Genomic DNA, 24,187 nt, shown 5'->3' on the forward strand with positions numbered 1-24,187 from the left:
GGAAAGTCAATGGTTGCGTCCTTGGCCATGTCATACCAAAAATGGAACTTGTTGTTGCCTTGCCTGGTTCTCTGCATCAAGGGGATAAAACGAGGACTAGTCAGCTCAGTCTGTACACTGTGTCTGAGTGGAGTATCCATGTTATACTGTGGCATGGTATCTCAGTGGGCGGGCACTGTAAAACCAGTTTTAATCTGGACTAGTAGTACAAGCAGCCATACACACTCATGCATGTACGTTGATATAAGTATAACAATCTTGAACACGACGCTAAACCCCATTTCACCTCACATCAAACTTTAGAGTTTAATGAAGCATTTGCACATTTCAGAGTGAGTGAGAGAGTGAATGTTGTTTTTCGCTGAAGTATTTCAGCTATATGGCAACATCCAGTAACTGAATTTCACACAGGAAAACCAGTGGTTGACAGTATGAGCAACTATCCACGCCAGCTAGAGCCATAGTATCAGAAAGATCCCAGGTTTAGAAGTGCTTAAGACAAACATCAGATACTTGGAATCCCCACCGACATGTCAGAGGGTATCAATGGGTATCAATGGAGATCCACTTCAACATCACTCCGTGGACATGTCATTTGTTTGCTTGCTGTCAAACCCCACACACAGCAATATTCCACCTCATAGAGTCTGGACCAGAAAATCCAGTCATGACATCATGAGCATCCATCTACACAAATGGGATACATCAACCAAGACAACAAGCCTGACCATCTGAACCTGATAGTGGCCTCTTGCGGCGAGCATGGGTTGCTGAAGACCAATTTTAACCCGGATCTTGACAGGGTTGAATTCTGAATCAAATCGCAGCCACAAGAAATAACTTTACATGGTGTCGTACATTTGGGCACCTCCAGGGCACAGCCATGTTGTATTAGTAACAGTGTCATGTTAGAACAACACTGATGGTAATTAGAGTTCCCGGCCACCAACATCCAAAGGTCAAGGTCATCATGGTAGTTAAGTACAACAGAAATCATTTGGTTAATAACTCACAAAACAGTGCTGGAGATGGAACTAAATGGGACGGTTTGTTTGCTTTTCTTCCTTGTTTCTAAAAAAAGTATAGTTGCATCTATCTTTTTCAAAAGTTAGGGGAGATAATTATATAAAACATGGTGCTCAGGCTGGTTGCTTGTGACAATGGACGTATCATCTAAAGAGATGAAGATTTACACACGGTCACACTACGTAGCAAATTTGAGTTAACTTTCTCGAATATTTCTCTCCATAGATAGATATCCATATTTCTGTACCAACACTGCTTTGATGGAACAATTTCCTGTTATATACAATAGATAGACATGCATCTTTCTTGATGACATCACAGAGTCGCTACATGTTCTCTAAGACAGTTACCATGGTTACATACTGAAGGAAGTACATCTAGGACTACAAGTTGTAAACTTGTAACCTGGGCATGCCCTCTGTGAAACTTTCCCAATCATTATGCTGTGCTGTTTGTTAAAGTGCTCTTTGACAATGATTAAGAAAATTTCCCAGACCATCCCACGTTTTATATCCCCATCTGGTGTTGTACAAGGGAGAAATATGTTCTTAAACAATAGCCCACAAGTGAAAATCAGATGCTGAAGCTGTTTTTTCAACCTATATAAGATTTGTTCCTCTCTGAAAATCCTGTTTTCAAACAAGATACAGCATCACAAGTCTACATAACTCACCTGTCCGGATTAATTTTGATTGTATTCCATGCACTTTAAACAGTTGCAACATAAATGTATTTCCTTGGGACTCTTCTGCAAAGATGCCCCATGCCAAACATTGTTGTTTGCGTATTTGATAGCACTACATGTTTGATAAACATCGGATCTTGACAACTATGTGAAAAGAAACTGTCATCTATCTTCACTGATAAAAGAAATTTGTTGGAGGTGCAATCTTCTGTTTGAGAACATGTTTCAAATATTTCTGGATGACAGATTCAACAGTCTTGACTGTTTGCTCAGAAGCCAGAGTGTGATGAATTATTTCCCCTTGTATATATACACCAGACAGGGTGGTAGATTCACAGTATATACCACAGATCCAGAAGTCTATGGCTAACCCAGTTGGAATCATATTACTTGTCATTCTGCTGCCATTTTTCAAAGCAAATGTCATCATGCTATACACATTCAGAGGAAATACAATTTGTTCCTTCCTGAGTAAAAGGATGCAAACACAATTCTTACTTCACAGAGCTCTCAAAAAAATGAATTCTTGTAATCGTTAAACAGGAAAAAGCCCATTGTGCAATTTCCGACATTTGCTTTGTAAAACAGGCAACAGAAAACATTGTGGAGCAGATTTGCCACACAGTGACAACTAACAGGCTGTAGTTATGACATTTCATTAACTAGTTTAACACTGTGAATACAACTGACTACACTAATCCTAGACATGACCAAATCAACTGTCACAGTGTGTTGCATCTGCTAACTCTAGGAACTGAGTAAGATGCAGGCTCAGTAGATCATCATATCAAACCATATCTGCCCAGGCCAGGATTGACAGCTCCATAATGAATACCAATAATGCTAGCAATATAATGGAGTCAAGAAAGAGACGTCCTTTTGTACATGGGATTCAAGGGTCTATTTAAAGGGAATTTGGGACGCAAATAAAATCTATTTGGTACGTATATTCAACATTTAACAAAATATAACGTACATAATAATTCCCTTTACCGGTATGTATTCTATTTTTAAAATATTTTTCTCAGTCATTCAATTTCAAATCATACCCTTTCATGAGCTAGGAATGAGTTTGAAAGTTTTTCGTCTGCGATCTGGATTCTGCCTTTGTAGAGTGAATTTTAAGAATTGTGTTAAGTAGTCTTTCGGATTCAGGGGTGAACAAATGAGACCGATTGAAAAATGAGAGGGGATTTGGGATTCAGGGGAGGAGGGGATGTTTTCTGAAATGCCATATTCTGATATGATCATCTACTCAGCCTGTTCTGACACCTGGGTCTGGATGCTACAAGATATCATAGACACGGCATACCTGGATCTAACCTTCATATACACTGGGTACATGTGTGACACATAGCATACATATGTGACACATTGCATACATCTGTGACAAGTTGCATACATCTGTGATGTGATTGCAATATATTCCATACTTTAAGCTATGTTAGTATTAAATATATGCAAAATGTTACTGGGATATAAAAAATAATAATTTCGAAATGGTGTAAAAGTTGTTTGTTACAGGGCACAGGGATTACGTTTTAGAAATTGGTTTAAAAAAAGATGTGGGTTGCTAAGAAAGTGGACACTGTCCTATCAGAACGAACAGTTATCACACTTAAACATGACAGGTTGTCATGGTGACATCTTAACTTTATCAGAAGTGATGTTTTTGTGAATTTGGATGATACTTATGAAACTTTGGATAGCTATTTTTCAACTTGAAATCTAAATTATAACTTTTTAAAGACAAGAAATTCAGAATTTAAAGGGAACATATTTCCTGCATTCCAACATAGGAACACCTAGTTTCTGAGAGCAAACATAGGAGTACTGTGTAGAGTGATTGTCTGTGGCTGTAATGCATGGTCTGTCTATGACATAGTGCAGTAGATCCAGTGAGAGAGACTGACGGACGACGGACAGTGACACAGACATACGAGGTGGGCGACATATTTACCGTGGTAGAGATTGTGGGTAACTGCGATAACAGCTAGAAACAAAATAAATACACACATAGCCTTCAGTTCCAAAGTATCTAGCTTGGATGAGCATCTCTAGCGCTCTATGCTTATATGGATTCAACTCTCTCTGTATGAAGCTACCCAAACTAAAACCAACCACTCTTCATATCAGACCGAAGTTGCAATTCATAGAAACATGTACGCACATTGTACCAAGTTGGGATACATTATCGTTAAAGAAGGTGGATTAATTTTGAATTTTTTCACCAAGTCAAATAATAATTAACGCATCAAGATACTTTCTGGGTGTTGATGAAATCATCCAACTTGATTCCAAGTAGGCCTGGAAAACGTGCTGAAGAAGGTGAGGTTTCTAATAAAACTGTGCCAACCATCACCTCAGTTCGTCATACTTCCAAACAAATGAGAAATGTAAAATTCTATTGTAATAAATCTTTGTCCTGGAAAAAAGCAATGTAAACAGTGACGCACAAAAGAACAAAATTAACAAAACAATACCTGGAAGCAATCTGACCATGCACCTTGACAAAGATACCCAGCATTATGCCATGATCAGCAGCTACCTCTAGTGTTCCATGGACTTATTGACTTCATAAAAGGGCTCCATTTCAGAACTTTAATTGTTGACTTATTACCTGTGGTTTACCATATCGCTGTAGTAACCCTATCTCAGTGCTGCTCCCTTTAAACAATTTAGATTTGGACTTGTTGCTACACGGAGCTGCTGACTGTGCCAGTGTTTTTCTAATAGATTCCCGATCCAAATGTGCATCGTACTTTATAGGCTTCAGCAAAGTGCCAGCGTCATGATCTAACGACAAAGGCAACATGATTTACTTCATGAGACACTCGTCTTCACATACAAGTACTTATACTGTAGATGGAGCAACAATATATTTACTTATCGAGTTGGAAATCGGACTGGTAAAGATTTTTTATCTGCAATAGCTCTCAACGATGACAGCCATAAATCTGTACCTTCTCGAGGATCCATACCCGGTAAGTACATAGAAAGCTGCATGATGGAAAATAGATGTACACATATTTGAAGGCAAATCTATTAGGAAGCAAATTGTCTTGTGGTCTTCATGGGGTTATGATTCATGTACATACGGCAGGGTTGTTAGTGCGGATGTTCCAAATCGGGAATCTATTAGGTAAACATGATGGGACAGCCAGTAGCTGTGCATAGCGACATGTCAATATCAAGGCAGCACAGAGATACACTTACCTCAGCTATCTTTCCATATAGCTTTTACAAACGCATTCATAAAATTAAAGTAATGTGACATTATTCGGATGCTACAAAACTACATGGAACACAAGGTGTCCTCCCCATCTGGCCGACGCTGTCAAACTGCTTGCAGCACAACTACTCACACACCTACTCATGCCATGCTGAAAACATAGGACTGGGTACTAGACAGGAAACTCAGGGGAAACTATAATGCAGGATGGAAAACAGGACTGCATTCTTTACATACCAATAATCCAATGATCTTTAACATGAGGAAAAACAAATAATAATGGCTGGCTAGAAAATAAAACTTTGGTACAAAATTCTCCCGAGAAATTCTGTTGGTTGTTAACACTCACACAAATACATTGAAGAGAAACCTACAAACAAATTGAGTCAACAGTCAGACACCAAGCACTCAAATCGAAAAGAATATATCCTGACAAAAAATTGGAAGCGTCATAACATTAATACGTCTCTTGAGTTAAATCAGTTGTCAGGAAAGATGTATGCAATTCATGAAAATGAACTACGGTGAAAGGTCTGCTACATGAGACATGAGAATACATGTGAATACATGTGAATTGATGTGATGAACGTTATGTGCCCTTGAAGGATGAAGCCGACGATGAGGCAAGATGAAACATGTCTGACAACTGATCTAACACAGGAGCTTCACTGACATCCAACATCTAGTCTAACTGCCATCAAACAGACCTGAGATTTCTGCAGCAACAGTTAATAAAAATGTTCAGTCAATGTTTAAGAAGACAAATCATCTTTAGAAAACAAACTTGGAAATTCCACATATTTATAATTACAAATTGGGAATAATGGTAAAAACAACTGAGCACAACATATCTGTAGGAATGACTCCATTACGCCCCAAATTTTTAAATAAAAACCTCTTAAAAAAATTAAAAAAAGAATCTGCAAAAGTAACACCTAGAGTAGACCGTACAATGAAGTGCATGATAAATATTCACTTTACACATGATACAGTAGGTCAGATGACCATATGCAAGAGGTTGTGAAATACATCGGAGTGCATACCACACAGTCTCTACAGTGAAAGCTGTATTATAATCTAGCCTATCTGCCAATGCAACAAACACTCTAGCTTGGGTTAGTGGCATATGGCTGCCTACACATAGTTAAGAACATTAGGAATAAAGAAGATTTGCTATAGTATGGATAAACATCTTGTCTTTTTTTGAAAGTAAGACAAACGTTGATTCATTGTAAACAGAACGAATTCCCTCCCTGTAAATCACATCTACTGACAATAACACCTCGCCCTACAATAGTCAAAAACACATCTTACAATCTAGCAGTACTACCAACACAGAGTAAGGGAACAATAAAGTGGGCGAAATATTTTGGCGTTCCTCATAGTGTACCACCTGCTAACATTTTGTGAGTTCACACACACAGCTTGAGACTGAATACTTACTGATCAATTACATCTGTGAAATAAAAGGGGGCTGGCAACGGTAGGATATTGTATTATGTGGGTCTTTTGGTCAAAGGTTCAAACACAGGATTTGAAACAGACATGTAGGATGCCCTATTCACTTCAAAAGTTTCTTTAAGTCTAGATGAGCCAACATGAAATAAAGCTTGGAAAACACCAGCAAAATCAGTGGACATGTGAGATGAGATGTCACAGTCATTACATTTAAAAGAATCTCTGAGTCTAGTTTACCTAAAGGATTACAACAAAATGTGGACTAACATCTAGTCTCTGAAATGAAAATATTTTACAGATAAATTATCATCTTAATAAAATACAACAAAAAGGAGCCCAGGGACTTCATTTTGAGAAACTGCAGTAATCTAGACTTTCCAAATATTACAGACCAGCATGGGCTGTACGGGATCAATTTGTTTTCAGGTCTGTATGACAGACAAAGCAAAATGCATCGTTCCCTTATGTTCGGTTGGTAGTACATGTGCTTCCTAAAAGAACAGTGCACACTCCTGTTAATATTCTAATTCAAAATTACCAATATGTTAGTAGAGAGACCAACAATCTGAACATGACCTACCTTTGATGACTGAAATAAACCAAATATTCCCCCTCGTTTCCGACTCTTGCCAGAAACAGTGGATGTCTTATAGGTATTTTTCATGTCTGAAGGCGCTGATTTGGGTGTGGAGTGGTTCGAGTTTTCGGTGGCCTGCATGTTGCTCAGATCTTCGAATGGAATGTCACTGGGGACCTGAAACCCTGACTTGTGCCTCTCGATAACCATCTTTGAATCCTGAAAACATAAGATGAGGTCCGATGAAATGGAGTAAACGCCACGTCCAAAAGTATAGCACTTAAATAGCGACGTACAAGTGTGTGTGTGTGTGTGTGTGTGTGTGTGTGTGTGTGTGTGTGTGTGTGTGTGTGTGTGTGTGTGTGTGGACTCAATTATTTACAGACCGCCGCCATACACTGGAGTATTGCTGAGTGCGGGGTTAACAAACAAACAAACAAACAAACAAACAAAGACTCTAACTCTGTCATCTACTTCCTGGTAAGCATAAATATATTCTTCTCTACTAGCAATATTCAACACTACATTCAGACATAAAACAATTGTGCATGGTTGTATTGAAGTCTCACTTCTTTTGCATTTATGGCTGCTGCAGCCTTCTGCATGCCGTCGATGCAGGTGTTGATGATGGGGATGACATTCCTGTCAGCCTCTGCACTCTGACCTATAGCTGACTGGAGGCGGTTGATTCGCTTCTCGTCCATATCTTGTAAACCCTGAAACACACACAAATAAGCTTGTACTTGTAAAAAGATGAAAGGGTAATATGACATAAAAAGTTGATTAAGATTTTTGATTTGATCTGTTTGTTGTTTAACGCCGCACTCAGCAATATTCCAGCTATATGACCGCGGTCTGTAAATAATCGAGTCTGGACCAGACAATCCAGTGATTGATATCATGAGCATCGATCCCAACAATTGAGATATGATGACATGCAGTGAGCCTGACGACCTCTTACGACAAGCATAGTCGCCTTTTACGGCAAGCATGGGTTGCTGACGTCCGACAGATTTGTTCTTGGGCTAATAGTTTATATAAGTAAGTAATTATTAATTAAGTATTTTTAAAGTAATGTGATAAACATGACATAACTTTCATATTTATAAACAGTAGGATTAGACCTTTCAAATGGTGTATGACATATAGTCGCAAACATGTTTTACAAGCTGATACTTTCCTTGATGAGTGAGTGAGTGAGTTGGGTTTAACACCGCTTTTAACAGTATTCCAGTTATATCATGGCGTGTCAGCTTAATGTGGGAGGAAAGCCCAAAGTGATGCAGGTATCAGGCGTCTACCACTTTGGTGAAACCCACAAGCATGGGTATGGTGCTGCCAAACCTAGAAACATAATTGGGGCAAACCGGGATTCGAACCCACAAACATAGGTTTCTAGCGAGTCCAAGGGACGCAACTCTGCACAGTGAATTGTGGTGCCTGAGACGAGTGGGCCACAAGTGCCCTCCCTTGATAAATGAAGGCTTCATCTATCACTACTTAATCTCTGGGAACTCGGTGTGATAGCAGTAAAAGCTTCTGTTGGACTGGTTGTGTTTTGTAATTGATATTGCAAGTGTATGTCTCCCTGCTTCATCAAAAATGTTTGGGTCGTATAGGACTGGAACAAGTCCAAATTTACTCCCCGGGTACCCACCCCTCTACTACCCGGGTACCCACCCCTCTACTACCCGGGTACCCACCCCTCTACTACCCGGGTACCCACCCCTCTACTACCCGGGTACCCACCCCTCTATTACCTGGGTACCCACCCCTCTATTACCCGGGTACCCACCCCTCTACTACCCGGGTACCCACCCCTCTACTACCCGGGTACCCACCCCTCTACTACCCGGGTACCCACTGTGGGTCTCAAGAGACAGGTACAAAATTCCAATTGGCAAAACGTATTAAGATACATGTATCAAACAATCTGGTCATGTATACAATAAAGTTGACTTAAGTTATATCTTTATTCAACAATAGTCCGAAAGAATGGGTGCATAGTCAGAAAGAAATGCGAACATTAGTGACTTGTAGCGTAACCATAGAGTTTTAGATAATTTTTGTCTTTAAACAATACATCACGTGACTAACCACAAGTCTGGGTTGTCCTGTGTCCTGTAGGTTGTCCTACTCGTTACCCCCTCGACCCGGGTACCCGAGTTACCATTTTTAAATGTGCTGGCCCTTAAACATTTTCAACATCATTCGTAAAGGACTATTCTTTCATAGACTTTTCAAACAGAGAGTCATCCAGCTGTACATAGTTGATAAGGAGATCACTCAATTCACTATATTTCATACGTTGTACTCATGGTCAAAGGGACGATGCAGTTTACCGGGTGCAGGCTGATCTCTACCATCTCGCTCAATTACTGCGCTATAGTGTGACCGCTGTCTTGCAATACTACTCCAGTGACTCTCGCTTCACGATCCTTCAACACCCCTTTTCGGTCTTAGGGAAACTTACACATCTTTACGATCCAACACCCCTTTTCGGTTTTAGGGAAACTAACACATTTTACGATCCTACATATCTTTTCGGTCCTTAGGGTTAGCTTGCTTAGGGCAAGAGTAGGCCATAAATTCTTACCTTTTCAAGAGTTAATCTGATTGGTCGGTCAGGTTGACATAAACAATAGCGGGGTGTAGTTTCAAGAAAAGATTAATGGGACATCACCCGCATGCGCAAGTCATTGTTTACTTAATTGCGCATGACTGTTATAATTTTGGTAATAAACTTAAGATAACTTAGCACTAAGACAGATTCAAGAAACGTAGCACTAAGACAGCTTCAAGAAACATAGCACTAAGACAGCTTCAAGAAACTTAGCACTAAGACAGCTTCAAGAAACGTAGCACTAAGACAGCTTCAAGAAACTTAGCACTAAGACAGCTTCAAGAAACGTAGCACTAAGACAGCTTCAAGAATGGGCTTAGATAAGATCTTTTTCACTATGAGACATTTATGACCATCTTAGTAACAGGACTGTGAACAGGCTGCCAGGTGAGCTACAAAAGGTCCTTGCTCAAACAAATTGCATACAGTAAACTACATTTATAACCAAGACGTTTATAACCAACTGACGGATATAACGAACAGTTAGTTTTTTTGTCCTGTCCCTAAGCTGTATATGCTGCATACATGCTTATAACAAACTACGGTTATAACAAACTCAAATAAGTGGTCCCTTTGAGTTGGTTATGACTGTAGTTCACGGTATGTTGTGAATGATGAAGACGGGTGTACTACCTGAAATACTTGTGGCATGCCGGTGGAATAATACTCTCTCTGATGAGCATTGGTCTGCTGGAGCTGGGCAGCGTACTCATTTTTGCAATCCTCACATTGAGAAGCCTTCGTATTCATCACAATTCGATGCTGCAAAGTTAAGAAATAAAACATGGGAAATTTTCACAACTTTCAGCTGATAACAGTATAAACATAACACTTTTACCTACGTTCCAGGACTAAAAGTGCTTTACACATTGTATCACTTGAGGAACAAACCTGGAGCCTCCCTGTGACAGGAAAATGGTTCCCCCACTACACTAGCTCCAGCTCTTCTCACACAAGACTGACACACAGTGTGATAATTACCTTTTCCACTTCAGCTCGGGACAGATTGATGTCTGCATCAGCCTTCCTGTAATTGTCTAGAGCCTTTTCACTGTCTTTGAAAGCCCTTTCGTACTGTCGTTTTGACTGAAAGGTGTAGAAATAATGTCAACACCATGTAAAGTTATTCTTATACCTCAGAAACAGTACACAACATACCTTTAACTCAGAGATATTGCATCAATCTACATTTCTTCACTTGAGAATATACAATCAATACAAAAATGACCATGTCATATTTATTTTTACTACAGTTTGAAAGCATTAATTACTTTCAAGAAATGCCGGATGTCATATTTGCATGCAATGTAATTACTCTGATCAGTTGTTTAAAACAAATTCCTCTGCACAATTTTTGTTTGTTTGTTTGTTGTTTAACGCCACACACAGCAATATTCCAGCTAAATGACCAGACAATCCAGTGATTGAAATCATGAATATCGATCCATGCAATTGGGATACAATGACATGCATCAACCAAGTCAGAGAGCTTGACCACCCGATCCCTTTAGTCGCCCCTTCCGATAATCATAGTCGCCTCTTACGGCATGCATGGGTTGCTGAAGACCTATTCTACCCCGGATCTTCACGGGTCTCCTCTGCACAAACATCACTTCAAGTAGTGTAGTGTCTACCGCTGAACTGTGATAGCTGACACACAGTTTTGAGAGTTACCTCTCTTTGTTCAAGAACACGGAAGCAAGCAACCACATGGCATATGTAATTGAGACAAACACCTAAGAAAATAGAGCTTGCATAGCCTTGTACTTATTCTACAAGTTGGTATCTAACAGTACTCCCAATTGTCTCCCCTTGCTCAGGTGTCCCAACCTGTTGGTAACTCCCAACAGAGAAGTCACGGCCATGCATCTCACCTTATCTAACTGTTGGTATGACTGTTTAAGTGAATCTTGAATCCTTGTTCCTTCATGTAAATGCTGAAATGATAAACACACATCCATGAACACCCCACAGGAGCTAAGACATGAAAACGTGGCAGATTTTAATCATTATCACACACGCTTTATGGGGATTGTGTCCTGTTTGTAAATGTGTGGCCATTTCTATATTAAGTGTGTACGTATCCTATAGTTTGGTTGATCCCTGTAGGTTGAGAAGTAGGCCTGTAAGGGATGGATCTCTCCACCATTTGGAAATCTATAACTAATGTCTATATGACACCTCTTTATACGTATCAATTATAAACAATAGGGTTTCTATGAGTTTTGTAAAAGCATGAAAACAATAGTCCATTTTTAAACATCTTTTAATGTGTGCATCTGTCAATAAAACAACTTAAAAAGGATTTTGGGGGTAAATTAACCAATGATCAACCAGACATTCTAACTTCTTAATTTGCATTGCATCCAGCTTCACTTTAAAATACAAAATTTGGTGTGTTATGATTAAGACTGGTTTTACGCCACTCTCAGCAATATTCCAGCAATATCATGGTGGTGGAAACCAGAAACCCACATCACACCCATCTAGGGAATCAAACCTGTGCTTGCGACATGACGAGCCAATGCTAACAACTTGGCTACCCCATGCCCCTATTAAGACTGAGTCTGAAACAAGCAATCACCCTTTTCCTCTCCTGTCTGAGCTCCCCAATGAGAGCCTGCAGGTCTTTAAAGACGGTGCCCTGCAGGTTCTCAGCCACCATCTCATGCTGGCCCGCGATGTCATGCAGCTCCTTCACCATGTCCACAAACGCCCGCGACCACGTAAACCTGAAACACAAACCCACGGATTAGTTACATCAGCCACCAGCTGTTTACTTGTGTAATGTTTGTTGTAAAGTAGGACCATTTTTGTCTTCACTGTAAAGTTTTCCCCAAAACCAGCATCACATGGCTGCAGTATTCCTTCCATGTAAAATAAGACCTGTTTTCCCCCAAACCAGCATGCCATGGCTGCAGTATTCCTTCCACGTAAAATAAGACCTGTTTTTCCCCAAACCAGCATCACATGGCTAAACGGATTTTCTTCAGACCCGACAAGAGCTGTTGAGATAAAAGACTACAGGATGGAAAGAGCTGGAGTCCCTACCTGACTGTCAGGTATATAGAGGGGATGTCATCCACCTGGGAGGGAGGGAGGGAGGGGGTAATACACAGCCCCACCCACACCTCCGGACAGTTGCCAGGAAACACAACTTTACACAGGTAGGTGGGTAGGATCATGCAGAGTTGCCATAGATGAAGCCAGGTATGAACGAGATAAACACACTGGGGCAGCTATAGATACTGGTTACACCTTCACAGGTGAGATGTCAGTATAGAAGGACTGTCTGTGTCATTCCTTTGGGTCAAAGCCATTCCAGGAAGAATAAAGATCCTATTGATGATTAGATGCAAGATGGAATGTTACTTAGTCACTGTCATAGCAGTGTGAGAAATTGGCCTTGACTAACTGCCCAATAGTTAAGGTATCATAAGGACTAGTACAAACTTGCCCTTTTTAAGGGTTTTGCTAGATGTAATCATTATTAGGACTAGTGGACGAAAACTGTTAGTTTCTACCGCTGCATAGGGTCAAGTCATAGGGTAATAGACAAGTGCTTGACCATGTCTGTATTATTACGAACTTTGGTATGAACAATCAGCCAGTGTTTAATTGTCCTCACATACTTAACACATTTATTGCTAAGCAGGAGCAGTGACTGAGTCAGTAAGTGAAAGTTGTTGCATGGTACAGATAGCAATACTACACCTCTACCAGTCTGTAATAAACTGAAGGTTAGACAAACCAGAGGTTGATAGCATGAGCACCAATCCATGCCACTGGGCATACTGACACTCAGCCAGGTCAGCTCTCATGACAAGGAGGGCATGGAATTAGTTCTTAAACCTGTTTCTCTGAGATCACTCACAATGTATGTTTTACTGGATTACACCTCTTCAGCCCAGTGAAGTCTCCAGCCCATATTCATATGTAGCAGCCATTGTGATCACCCAATCTCCAAAATAGTCCTTTTTGTTTGTTGTTTAACACCTCACTCAGCAATATTCCAGCTACATGACGGCGGTCTGTAAATAAGAGTCTGGACCAGACAATCCAGTGATTGACATCATGAGCATCAATCTACGCCATTGGAATACGATGACATGCATGAACCAAGTCAGTGAGTCTGATACCGTTAGTCACCTCTTACGACAAGCATAGTCGCCTTTTATGGCAAGCATGCCAAATTAGTCAGTTCATACAACACAGGGTACTGAAGGCCAAAGCTCAAACCTCCACTGCACCACTGTTACAAAGCATTGCATGTTCCTGTAATCATGGTAATGTTCTGTCAATCATGTATTTTCTTTGTGTCGCACACACTTAGTCTGATTACACCATCACAATCTATCAAAACCAAAACCTAAAGCCCGTGTGTTTTATTTCATATGAAAACAATCAACAAAGAGGACGAAAGAAGCCAGCATTGCCTAATCACCAGCCTACTACACAAGATAAACAGGATTAAATTGCTTTTTATGATTACACCGGTGTGGAGACTGTACTGGATGCCAGGCCAGGTTCACCAGCTGTTTCTTATCATAGCCTGGAGTTGGTAATAATGTAGAAGGCACAGAGCTTCGGGTGACTATCTGCCCTGGCAGGGAGGAGGAGGAGGTATCTTCAACACAAAAACCTGTGTCAGCAGTTTCTGGTTGACTGCAGCTAGACATGATATGGGTGTTACGTGGCTTGTCTTCCAGGTTGTTTAAGCATATCAGGCCAGTTGAAGGCTTTTCAGAGCTTCTTGGTGAGAATGAGTGAGGTGGGTTCTACACTACTTTTAGCAATATTCCAGCCATATCACAGTAGGGTACACCAACAATAGGCTTCACATACTGTACATGCATGTGGGGAACCCAGCCTTGGCCTTTCAAGATGGACCACCTCTGAGGTCTTGTGGTAGAAACTACGCCCGGAGAGCAGCAAGACTGGGGTTCAATCCCAGCCGCGTCATACCAAAAGAAGTTAAAAGATGGTACTTGTTGTTACCCTGCCTGGTGCTTGGCATTAAGGGGCTAAAACAAGGACTAGTTGGCTTGGAGTCAGTATACTGCGTCTGAGTGGAGTATTCATGTTAAAACTACAGCATGGTATCTCAGTGGGCTAGCACTATAAAATCTGCATTAGTCCTGACTAGTACAAGTGTACGTGCACGCTCGCACACAGCGATGTAAGTGCAATCATCTTGGACTCGACGTTAAACCCCATTTCACCCCACCTTTCAGGATGACAAATGAACACTCTAACCACTAGGCTACCCCCACCAGCCCTAGTATGGTAAGAGGCAGGATACAAACTGTGGGAAGGCTTGTCTGTAAACAAGGAAATAAAGTGGTGTGGCCTTATGTTGACTGCATGTTGAAAGGGACCAATAGATAAGTAGGTCAACAGGGGTTAATAAGAATATTCATCATCAACTGTTCTTATTGTCCTCCATTTTCAACTTTTAAAGTACACACCAACATTGTAACATAATGAGGCAAGGTACGTGCTAATCCGCAGCACACATGGCTGTCACAGGTAAGCTGATTGTGGTCACTCCATGAGGTCAAATTCTCAGCCAGATAATCAGGTCCTCAGGGAGTCGCCTCTTTCTTTATATCATTGTACTTTACATGGGCCAGATGACCATGTGACCTCAGGGAAACGACCCCTTTTTTATACCATTGTACTCACATGGGAAAGCCGAACTAAACAATAGGTGTAAAATGTTTATTCTGATTACCAGCAGGATGCAGTTTACCTGCATACCTTATCTGTTTGGAAATCTACCTCAGCAATTGTACAATAAATACGGTTATTCTGTATATTAGCTGCATTTTGACTACAACCCATGTTGTTTATTTTCAAACACAATTGTGCCTACAATGTCAACAATACTGTGGATAGATATCTATCTGTTTTTAACATGACACAGATTATGAATCATATTTGATTCATAACCTTCACATACCACTAACACAACCACCTTTCTTGGCTGACCACTTGCTTGTCGTGTGCCACGCCCCTTTTCACCATTATGGTCACAATTACAGCTGACCACTGGGGATCCAAGTGCCACGCCCCCTTCTCACCATTATGGTCACAATTACAAGAGACCACTGGTGATCCAAGTGCCGCACCCCCTTTTCACCATTATGGTCACAATTACAGCTGACCACTGGTCATCTAAGTGCCACGACCCCTTCACATGACTTTTTGCATGGGTGCCTCCTTATCTGAGCTGCCATTCCTGTGACTCCATTCTATATGGTAATGAACAGAATAAGCTTGCTCTGTGATCACCTGTGTGATGGAGGAGAGATTGTGGTTATCCTACAGAGATCAGCAGTGGGCCATGCAATACTGACATCTGACACCTAGTGCTGCTAACACACCAGGATGTATATCACAACAGTTCTGTGAACAAGAAAATAAAGTGAAATGGCCTTATGACTGTTGACTGCATGTTGCTAGGGACCGATAGACAAGTAGGTCAACAGGGGTTACTTAATAAGAATGTTCATGACCAAGTACTGTTTCTCATTTTCTTCCATCTTCAACTTTTAAAGTACACACCAACATGAGGTCAAATTCAAACTCCATGAGGTCAAATTCTCAGCCACATAACCATGTGATCTTGGGGACACGCTCCTTTCTATAGATCATTGTACTTTGAGTGCGTGAGTGAGTGAGTGAGTGAGTTGGGCGTAACGCCGCTTTTAACAGTATTCCAGTTTTATCACGGCATGTCAGCTTAATGTGGGAGGAAAGCTCCAAGTGATGCAGGTCTTAGACATTTACCACTTCGGTGCTGACAAACCAAGAAACATAACTGGGGCAAACCAGAATTCGAACCCACAATCATAGCTTTCTGGCATGCCCAAGGGATGCAACTCCGTGCAACGAATTGCGGCGCCTTAGACAACTGGGCTAGATGGGCTAGATGACACGCCCCTTTCTTTATTTTATTGTACTTTCAACATGGGCTAGATGACCATGTGACCTTGGGGACAGGCCTCTTTCTATCCTTTTTTTTTCCCCTTTACATTTTTATTGGATGTAGGTCATTCCAACAATTACATGAAAAGCATATGACATGTTGACCAGAAGTTGTAAAGTTTATCGATATTGTCGGTCATAGCAGATTCACATTTTGTTACATAATAGTATTCTGACTGTTTAAGTATTATTGGACTCACATACTGCCATACATCTGACACCCGCTGTACCCAATACACCGAGCTGTACATCAGAACAATTCCTGTATCTGCATCAGTCAACAAGACTTCCATATCAACACCAGGTGTTAATGGCCAATGTTAAAGTTGATTAATGCATTAAAATAATCCATAAAGTAAACATCAATACTGACTAAGTGGCAACCCATCTGCTGGCAAATTGTTGTCAGCAGTGTTATCATCAAGTATAACAAATACTGATTCAGTGGTGCCACTGTCGGTTGTCACGTACAGCATGGTGATGGTGATGTGGTGGTGGTGTGATGTGGTGTTGGGATGGTGTGGTGGTGGTGTGATGGTGTGGTGGTGTGATGGTGGTGGTGGTGTGGTGGTGGTGTGATGGTGTGGTGGTGTGATGGTGTGGTGTTGTGGTGATGTGGTGGTGTGATGGTGTGGTGTTGTGGTGGTGTGATGGTGTGGTGGTGTGATGGTGTGGTGGTGTGGTGATGTGGTGGTGTGATGGTGTGGTGTTGTGGTGGTGTGATGGTGTGGTGGTGTGATGGTGTGGTGGTGTGATGGTGTGGTGGTGTGATGTGTGATGTGGGGTAACAGAGTTGAGTTAGGTAGGTCCGACATGGAATGTTGTATGACAACAGTCTGTATATGACAGCGGTCTGTAAATAATTGAGTCTGGACCAGACAATCCAGTGATTGATATCATGAGCATTGATCCATGCAATTGGGATCAATGACATGCATCAATCAAGTCAGCAAGGCTGACCACCTGATCCCGTTAGTCACCTCTTACGACAAGCATAGTCGCCTTTTACAGCAAGCATGGGTTGCTGAAGACCTATTCTAACCCGAGATGGGTGTGCTGTGGGTGTGGGTTGTGCTGTGTGCAGTTGTGTAGTTGTCAGGGGTAGGCACCATGGGTCAAATCTAACAAGTCCACAGCTTATTTCGGAATAGTGGTTATGTAAAATTGCTAGATTATGGTAGAAAACAACTTAGTTAGTCCCTATGGATTTTCACGTCTCTCTGACTAACAGACAAGAGGTCGTGTCTATCCCCAAGCGTGGGGGGGTCTGTATTGGGGTTGTGTAAGGTGAGGTGTGATAATGCCATGGTGAGTTGTGTAGTGTGGGATCAGTGTATAAATTCAGATAAACTCAAGTCAGGCAGCTGAACTGGCAAGTCTAATAAATATGCCTTAAAGAAACGTGTTAGTTTCAAAAAGGTGCAGTGAAAAGCCAAGTGTCAGGCTTGATAACAGAGTACCCGCTTCTAATGTCTTTTGTTATGACATGGACTGGGAATCAAAGCACTGACCTTTCACTTTCCAGACTGATGCTCTATCAATATGCCATAGCTTTTGATTGTCTATTTAAACTTCAAAAGCATACAGACGTCGGCATATTATGCATCCTGCTCGAACCGCAACCCTACTAAGAACGAAAATTTACATTGAAGTCCACATTTTACTGTCTATATTACATATATTTTTTTTAAGCTTATAAGGGGTATGTAATTGGTTAGTAACTCTTATCCAAAAGGTTTAGTTTCAACGAAGTTTGAACAGCTTGCAACCCCCTTAAAAAAGCATTTCAGTTATATCCCAATGTGTCAGCTTCAGGCAGAAGATGCAACATCGCCTGGCATCTCAAGTGGTCTCTCTCTTCCCCATCTCTATGACGTGATCTAACATGGTTTTCACATAAAGTCAAGGTAACAGATCGTACAGTATTATTGTGTCGATATCTAGCAGAAAATAGTGTTGATACGATTGGGTATCATGTCACGATTACATTCTATCGATATGAAACGCTCATATGCAAGAGCCATATCTCAAACCACAAACCAACACTTTTCTGCACGAATATTCAAATCTGTCAGGTTATTGGCACCATCTATAAAATGTCCACTCTTTAATAAAGCAACCCAATCAGGTCTAAAATCGTGTTGTTCCTGCCATGAGATTGACTCGGCTAATTGTTGAACTTGCGATCAATACACTGGAACAGACGGAACCATGGATAAAACTGCAGTCTTTTAGGCCATAAATCTTCCAAGAATATTGGCTTTACTTCATCCCACCAGACCTCTAAAAGACATATACTGATTTCATTAGATTTTGTCCCTTGTGAATTGACATTCAACTGGAAAGTCATAATGAATTCTTCAAAGGAATAAAGGTGACAGAAACCTTTTGATATGACAACGAGTTCCATTGTATGTTTCAGTGTAGTATTTACTCTTCATGGTCGTCTTGACATGGCAGCTGAGTGTTCCACACTATCTTCCTAACAACCAGTGTCCGAAATAACTGCCTGCACGTGGCTGGTAACCTTTTTGCCAGGCTGCATGAAATTTTCCTCCACCTGCCTGACTTTCTGGCACATAAATATATGACTACTTTCGTATTCAGTTTTATTATGACTCCTTGTAGATTCTCCAGTAACTGGTTGCATTATTTCAACTGAATCCAGACACTATTTGTCTCATATTTTGTTTGGGGTGATTTTTCATTATTTATTATGTCTGAGTGTGGGCAGGTAACTTTGAAGATGGGCAGGAAACACTGATGGGTCACCTGCCCGACTGTCCTGGATGGGTTTTAAAATAATTTCAAACAACTGAAAAATCTTTCTTCATGACAAGCTATTACCCTCGTTTTCAGTATAATAATATAATAAATAATAAATAATTAAAAATCCACATTCAGGGCACCATTGAAATGGAGACAGGCAGTGATGGAGCTGATAATCTGACCAAACAGACGGTTCAAGTTGGTGTAGGAAGGACGTTTACCACTAGACTGATCAGTATAGCAAGAAATATTCAACAGTTTAAGAGTTCTGCTCTGGAAATGGAAAACGGACAGCTGACAGACGATGATTGTTACACAGATTATGATAGGTAATACATGTCACACAGGGGTACAATGATTGTATGTGAGCCCACCATCAGAGCATGGCTCCTCGCATGAACAAAGTACAATTCCACACGTGTCATACTTACACATAATCATCTTCTTCTTTCTTCCGTGGTTGATAACTCTTCACTAGTTTTCTGAAACAAACAATGACAACAATTACATGATTATATCAATGTGGTCTCAGTTGAAGTCATTACACTCACAGCAATAATGAGGAACATCAAGACTGCAGACATTTGGGTTTCACTACGGCAGTTTGCGACTATATTCAAGTATGATTATGTCATGCTTCAATAAGGGGTGGTCGGGGAGCCTAGTGGTTAAAGCGTCTGCTCGTCATGCTAAAGACCCGGGTTCGATTCCCGACATGGGTACAATGTGTGAAGCTCATTTCTTGTGTCCCCCGCTGTGATATTGCTGGAATATTGCTAAAAGCTGCGTAAAATCAAACTCACTCACTCATGCCACAATACAGGATACATGTATATATACTGAACCAAAAAAGTTGGGGGATCATGAATATTTTGGGGGATAGTGAAATTGTGTGCTCAGTCTTAGACTATAGAGATCGATAATTGTTTGTTCCAATCTGATTTTGAATACATTTGTTGTTGAATTAGTTGTGAAAGCATCATAAGGGTATGTACAAGGAATAATGAGTGTAATTTCTGAAATGAGTCAATATGTGATGTGTGCTTAACTAGGAGTCAGACACACAGGATGAGACAGTGCTCAACTCGGTTAAACATTGAACAAAAGCAGGGCTCCCTTTCACAAAGTGAAGTGTTGTTAACAACGTACTCATCAATATTCCAGCTATATTCCAGCTTGACCACCCGATGACGTTATCGCCTTCAACGTGACCCATTGTAACCCAGGGCTCACAAGTTACAAATTATATCAATTACAAAATAAAATTTCACTAAGAATCTAGTCCAGTAGTCAGAAAGGAATATGCACTTGGCCACTCCTGAAATGGCATGGTTCAATAGTAAAAATATACTTAACCAATGATTAGTGCTATAAATGGCTATACCAAGTTATTATTGTTCAAGAATGAGATCGGAAAATGAGTGAGTTGGTCAGCTAATAGTTGAATTGACCAGCTTCAAGATGGTGTGCAGTGACGAGGACACCATTAATCAATCAGTGGGAGTACACGCTGTCACCTCGCCATGACGGCTTGCACCTACATCAAACACACCTACCCCTGCAGGGCTCTCCCACAGCCTATCAAATAGCCAGGAGTAGTACCTGATTGAGTACTGTGTCAGTCCACACAGAGATCACAGAGTGTAGTAATTGTCACCTGCATCGGAAGGGTTTCCAAAATCAAAAGACTGCCCTTATCAATAAATGGCCTGTATTTTAACAAGCTGGAGTGAGTGAGTGAGCATTGCTCCCCGCAATTGGGATCCATGACATGCATCAACAAAGTCAGCAAGCCTGACCACCCAATCCTGTTAGTCACCTCTTATGACAAGCATAGTCACCTTTTACGACAAGCATTGGTTGCTGAAGATCTGTTCTACCCCGGATCTTCAAGGGTTTCACTGAAACCACGATGATAGCTAACCCCTTTATCGTGTTCTGGTTAATACCATTGATGACCATTAGGGTTAGTTGTGAGTTAGAGTTGGCTATCCCACCTCTTGTAGCGAATCTTTCCTGAGGTAATCCAATGAAACCCATTGTAATCCGGGGTAACTCTGTATTCTTATCAACAAAAAATATGTACCTCTGGAACATTCTAATTGTATTTCTTCTGGCTCCAACAGCATTGATGACTGTTGGAATCACACAAATCAGACGACTATCGAAATGCATCAATATGAAATAGCCTTCAGAAATAAAGTACAAGGACCAAAATTTTCAATTAATTATTTCAAAGAATGACTTTGCAACAAAATCAATATGATGGCATCAAGTTACTCTCAAATTCCCCTCTTCTGAACATGCAAACTCCTAAGGCATTTCTAAATCGGTACAAAATTACAAATTAATTCTATTAATCTACAATTTCTTTTCCTTTTCGATTGTTCAGCCAATGGCCACCAAATACTTCCACTCCATTCTGGAGATGCCTGGCTAAGAAGCAAGGACAACAGAGAATGAATATCATCTGGCTGAATACAATTGCAGGTGTGGACTACATTCCAATAGTGGCCAGACAATGGAGTGTGTTCCTGCGAGGTGTACCAAATTTCCAGAGCCCATCGGCTTCAGCATGGTGCAACCAGCCATATTGTATTGGCTGAAGGCCACACATAGTAAGGATGCTCCGCCATTACGACCACTTTCACTCGGACCCCCAGTGGCCATACTAGATGTATGGCAAGGTGTTTGACTTGGTCACCCATATTTGTCTTGGCCTCCTTTAACAATGTTGATTATGCTAAAACAAAAGCTGTATCCCTCTGGGAATATAAAAATAATCCACAGTGCTAACATGCTTCTGATCTGTCCATCAGGTAGTGTTGATTCACAAGGCTGTGAAGTATTGGTCAAGTATTACAATAGAGTCCTACAATAACGGACAGTGTGTTGTCCGATCTCACTTGACAATATGTCAGCCTACCATGGTGGGTTGGTAATTCTGGGAGAAAGACCTGAAGTTACCATGTATTGAACATAGGGTGAGTTGAGTTGAGTTGAGTTGAGTTGAGTTTAAACCTGTTTCAAATTGTATATCATGTTATTATATGTGCCAAGTTAGTACTGTAATGTTTGCATTGTTCTGAGTGGGCACTTAGTTCAGAAAATGTTCTTCTTTCTTCTTCTAATCAGAACTATCTATCAAACATATTTTCAGCCAGAACTCTTCAGAAAAAATGTGTGAATAATAAGCATGAAAACAACTTGAGAAAATATGTCCAGAGTTGATGAGAAGGCTATATTTGTGCTGTGACAGCAGTAATTAGACTTGCCCAAGTCTTGGAGGAAATAACTTTCAGAAATCATAATTTCTAGATTATATAAATAATAAGAACAAGTTGTCCCTATAAGAGACTAGCTCATTGATGTACTATCCGCTCATCAAGACTTGCCTATAAGGATATAATAACTATACACCCATGGACTTGTCATTCAGCACAGCCATGGAGCAAGGCTAGGCGATGATGTGAATCATGACTTATGACCCCAGGCACAAGCTAACCAACCCATCACCAGGTCAGTCATGCAAGGAGCCTGTGGTCACACTTGATGCTTCAACCCAAATATCTTTGTCCAAGGACAGTCATGTTTGTTGTGTAAAACATCGTAACTCCAGGACACATTCTCCATGTTGAACAAAGGTGTTTTGGCTGTATTGGGTGGGTCCAAACAGCAAAGATACACAACTGATTTTAATTACAAATCTTGCATATGGTAGATGGTTCTTGAGCGGGTTTAGAAGCTCGGCTACCCTGCAGCGATGTACATCCAAACCAGCTGCTCCGGTCCCCCAAAGCTGGGTTGAGCCGACATCGGTCCAAGATTACACACACACAACATTTTCACTCAAATCTCAGTCTTGTTTAGAATAAAAATTAGAAAAGTACGACAGGAAGGGCGGCAATGGCTTTTTCAAAGTTATGTCAAATGGAAAAGTTGACATATGGCACCAGAGTGGGGAAAGGTAAACCTCATGATGGCCAACCGCTGTTCAAATATTGGACCAATGTGTAGAAGTGGTCCATCGTCAGCACACTGCGATTGGGAGGATGAAGAGATGCTGTTCGTCTGTTTATAAAAAAGCAATTGTATTTATTTTCTACGGCAATGCCATAGCAGTGGGACTCTGACTATGACAGTGTGTATTTATTTAAACACAACTACACTTCATCAGTGGGGAACAAGTATACTTTGACAATGTGTATTCATATGCCACCATGATCATGTTTCTGTGTTGAATGCCCACCCGGAAATATACCAGCTATTTGATGGTGGCCTGTAAATAATTACCAAATACGACTAGAACAGATCCTAGTCTAACCCGGAATCCCCAAGGGAGCAATAGCTTTCAGCCAGCACAGGTTCTATTCCAACCCGGAATCCCCAAGGGGGTAATAGCTTTCAGCCAGCACAGGTTCTATTCTAACCCGGAATCCCCAAGGGAGCAATAGCTTACAACCAGCACAGGTTCTATTCCAACCCGGAATCCCCAAGGGGGTAATAGCTTTCAGCCAGCACAGGCTCTATTCTAACCCGGAATCCCCAAGGGAGCAATAGCTTACAACCAGCACCTTGTTTTATCCCCTTAATACCACTAGACAATGGAGGCGGTCACAACGAGAAATATGATCCACAATGTGCGACATTAACCTATTAGGTCTAGTAAGCTCAACTAGTAATAGTTCATAAAGTAACACTAAATCTGAATATGGTGCTTTATGCTAGTTCGGGCCACTAGCTCAAAAGTTATTGCACAGATTGCTTCCATGTCTTTTTCCATGCACTTATCCATGCAGTACTAAAGGGCATGATTATTCCTTATCA

General features: G+C 40.9%; 1 protein-coding gene across 1 annotated transcript; it reads right to left on the reverse strand.

Moving 5' to 3' along the window:
* Positions 1-6,020: 6,020 nt before the first annotated feature.
* On the reverse strand, positions 6,021-23,176 carry LOC139458571 (cdc42-interacting protein 4 homolog). The gene is made up of 9 exons (XM_071239998.1): positions 23,115-23,176; positions 19,792-19,842; positions 12,186-12,333; positions 11,476-11,538; positions 10,583-10,687; positions 10,235-10,363; positions 7,548-7,694; positions 6,982-7,197; positions 6,021-6,029 (listed from the first exon to the last, which is right to left on the reverse strand). The coding sequence occupies exons 1-9, from the start codon at positions 23,174-23,176 to the stop codon at positions 6,021-6,023; spliced, it is 930 nt and encodes a 309-aa protein (XP_071096099.1).
* Positions 23,177-24,187: the final 1,011 nt, after the last annotated feature.

This window comes from Haliotis cracherodii, unplaced genomic scaffold (genome assembly GCF_022045235.1).
Source record: "Haliotis cracherodii isolate W230 unplaced genomic scaffold, xgHalCrac1.p SCAF_13, whole genome shotgun sequence".
NCBI lineage: Eukaryota > Metazoa > Mollusca > Gastropoda > Lepetellida > Haliotidae > Haliotis > Haliotis cracherodii.

Bases quoted from the DNA above. Each gene is read 5' to 3' on its own strand.
- LOC139458571 (XM_071239998.1), bottom strand. From the start codon at position 23,176: ATGTCGGCTCAACCCAGCTTTGGGGGACCGGAGCAGCTGGTTTGGATG. The intron at 7,695-10,234 runs GTAGTACACCCG...TGTGTGTTTCAG, and splicing joins GCATGCCACAAGTATTTCAG to GGTTTACAAGATATGGACGA. The intron at 7,198-7,547 runs GTGAGACTTCAA...TTATGTTTTCAG, and splicing joins CAGCCATAAATGCAAAAGAA to GATTCAAAGATGGTTATCGA.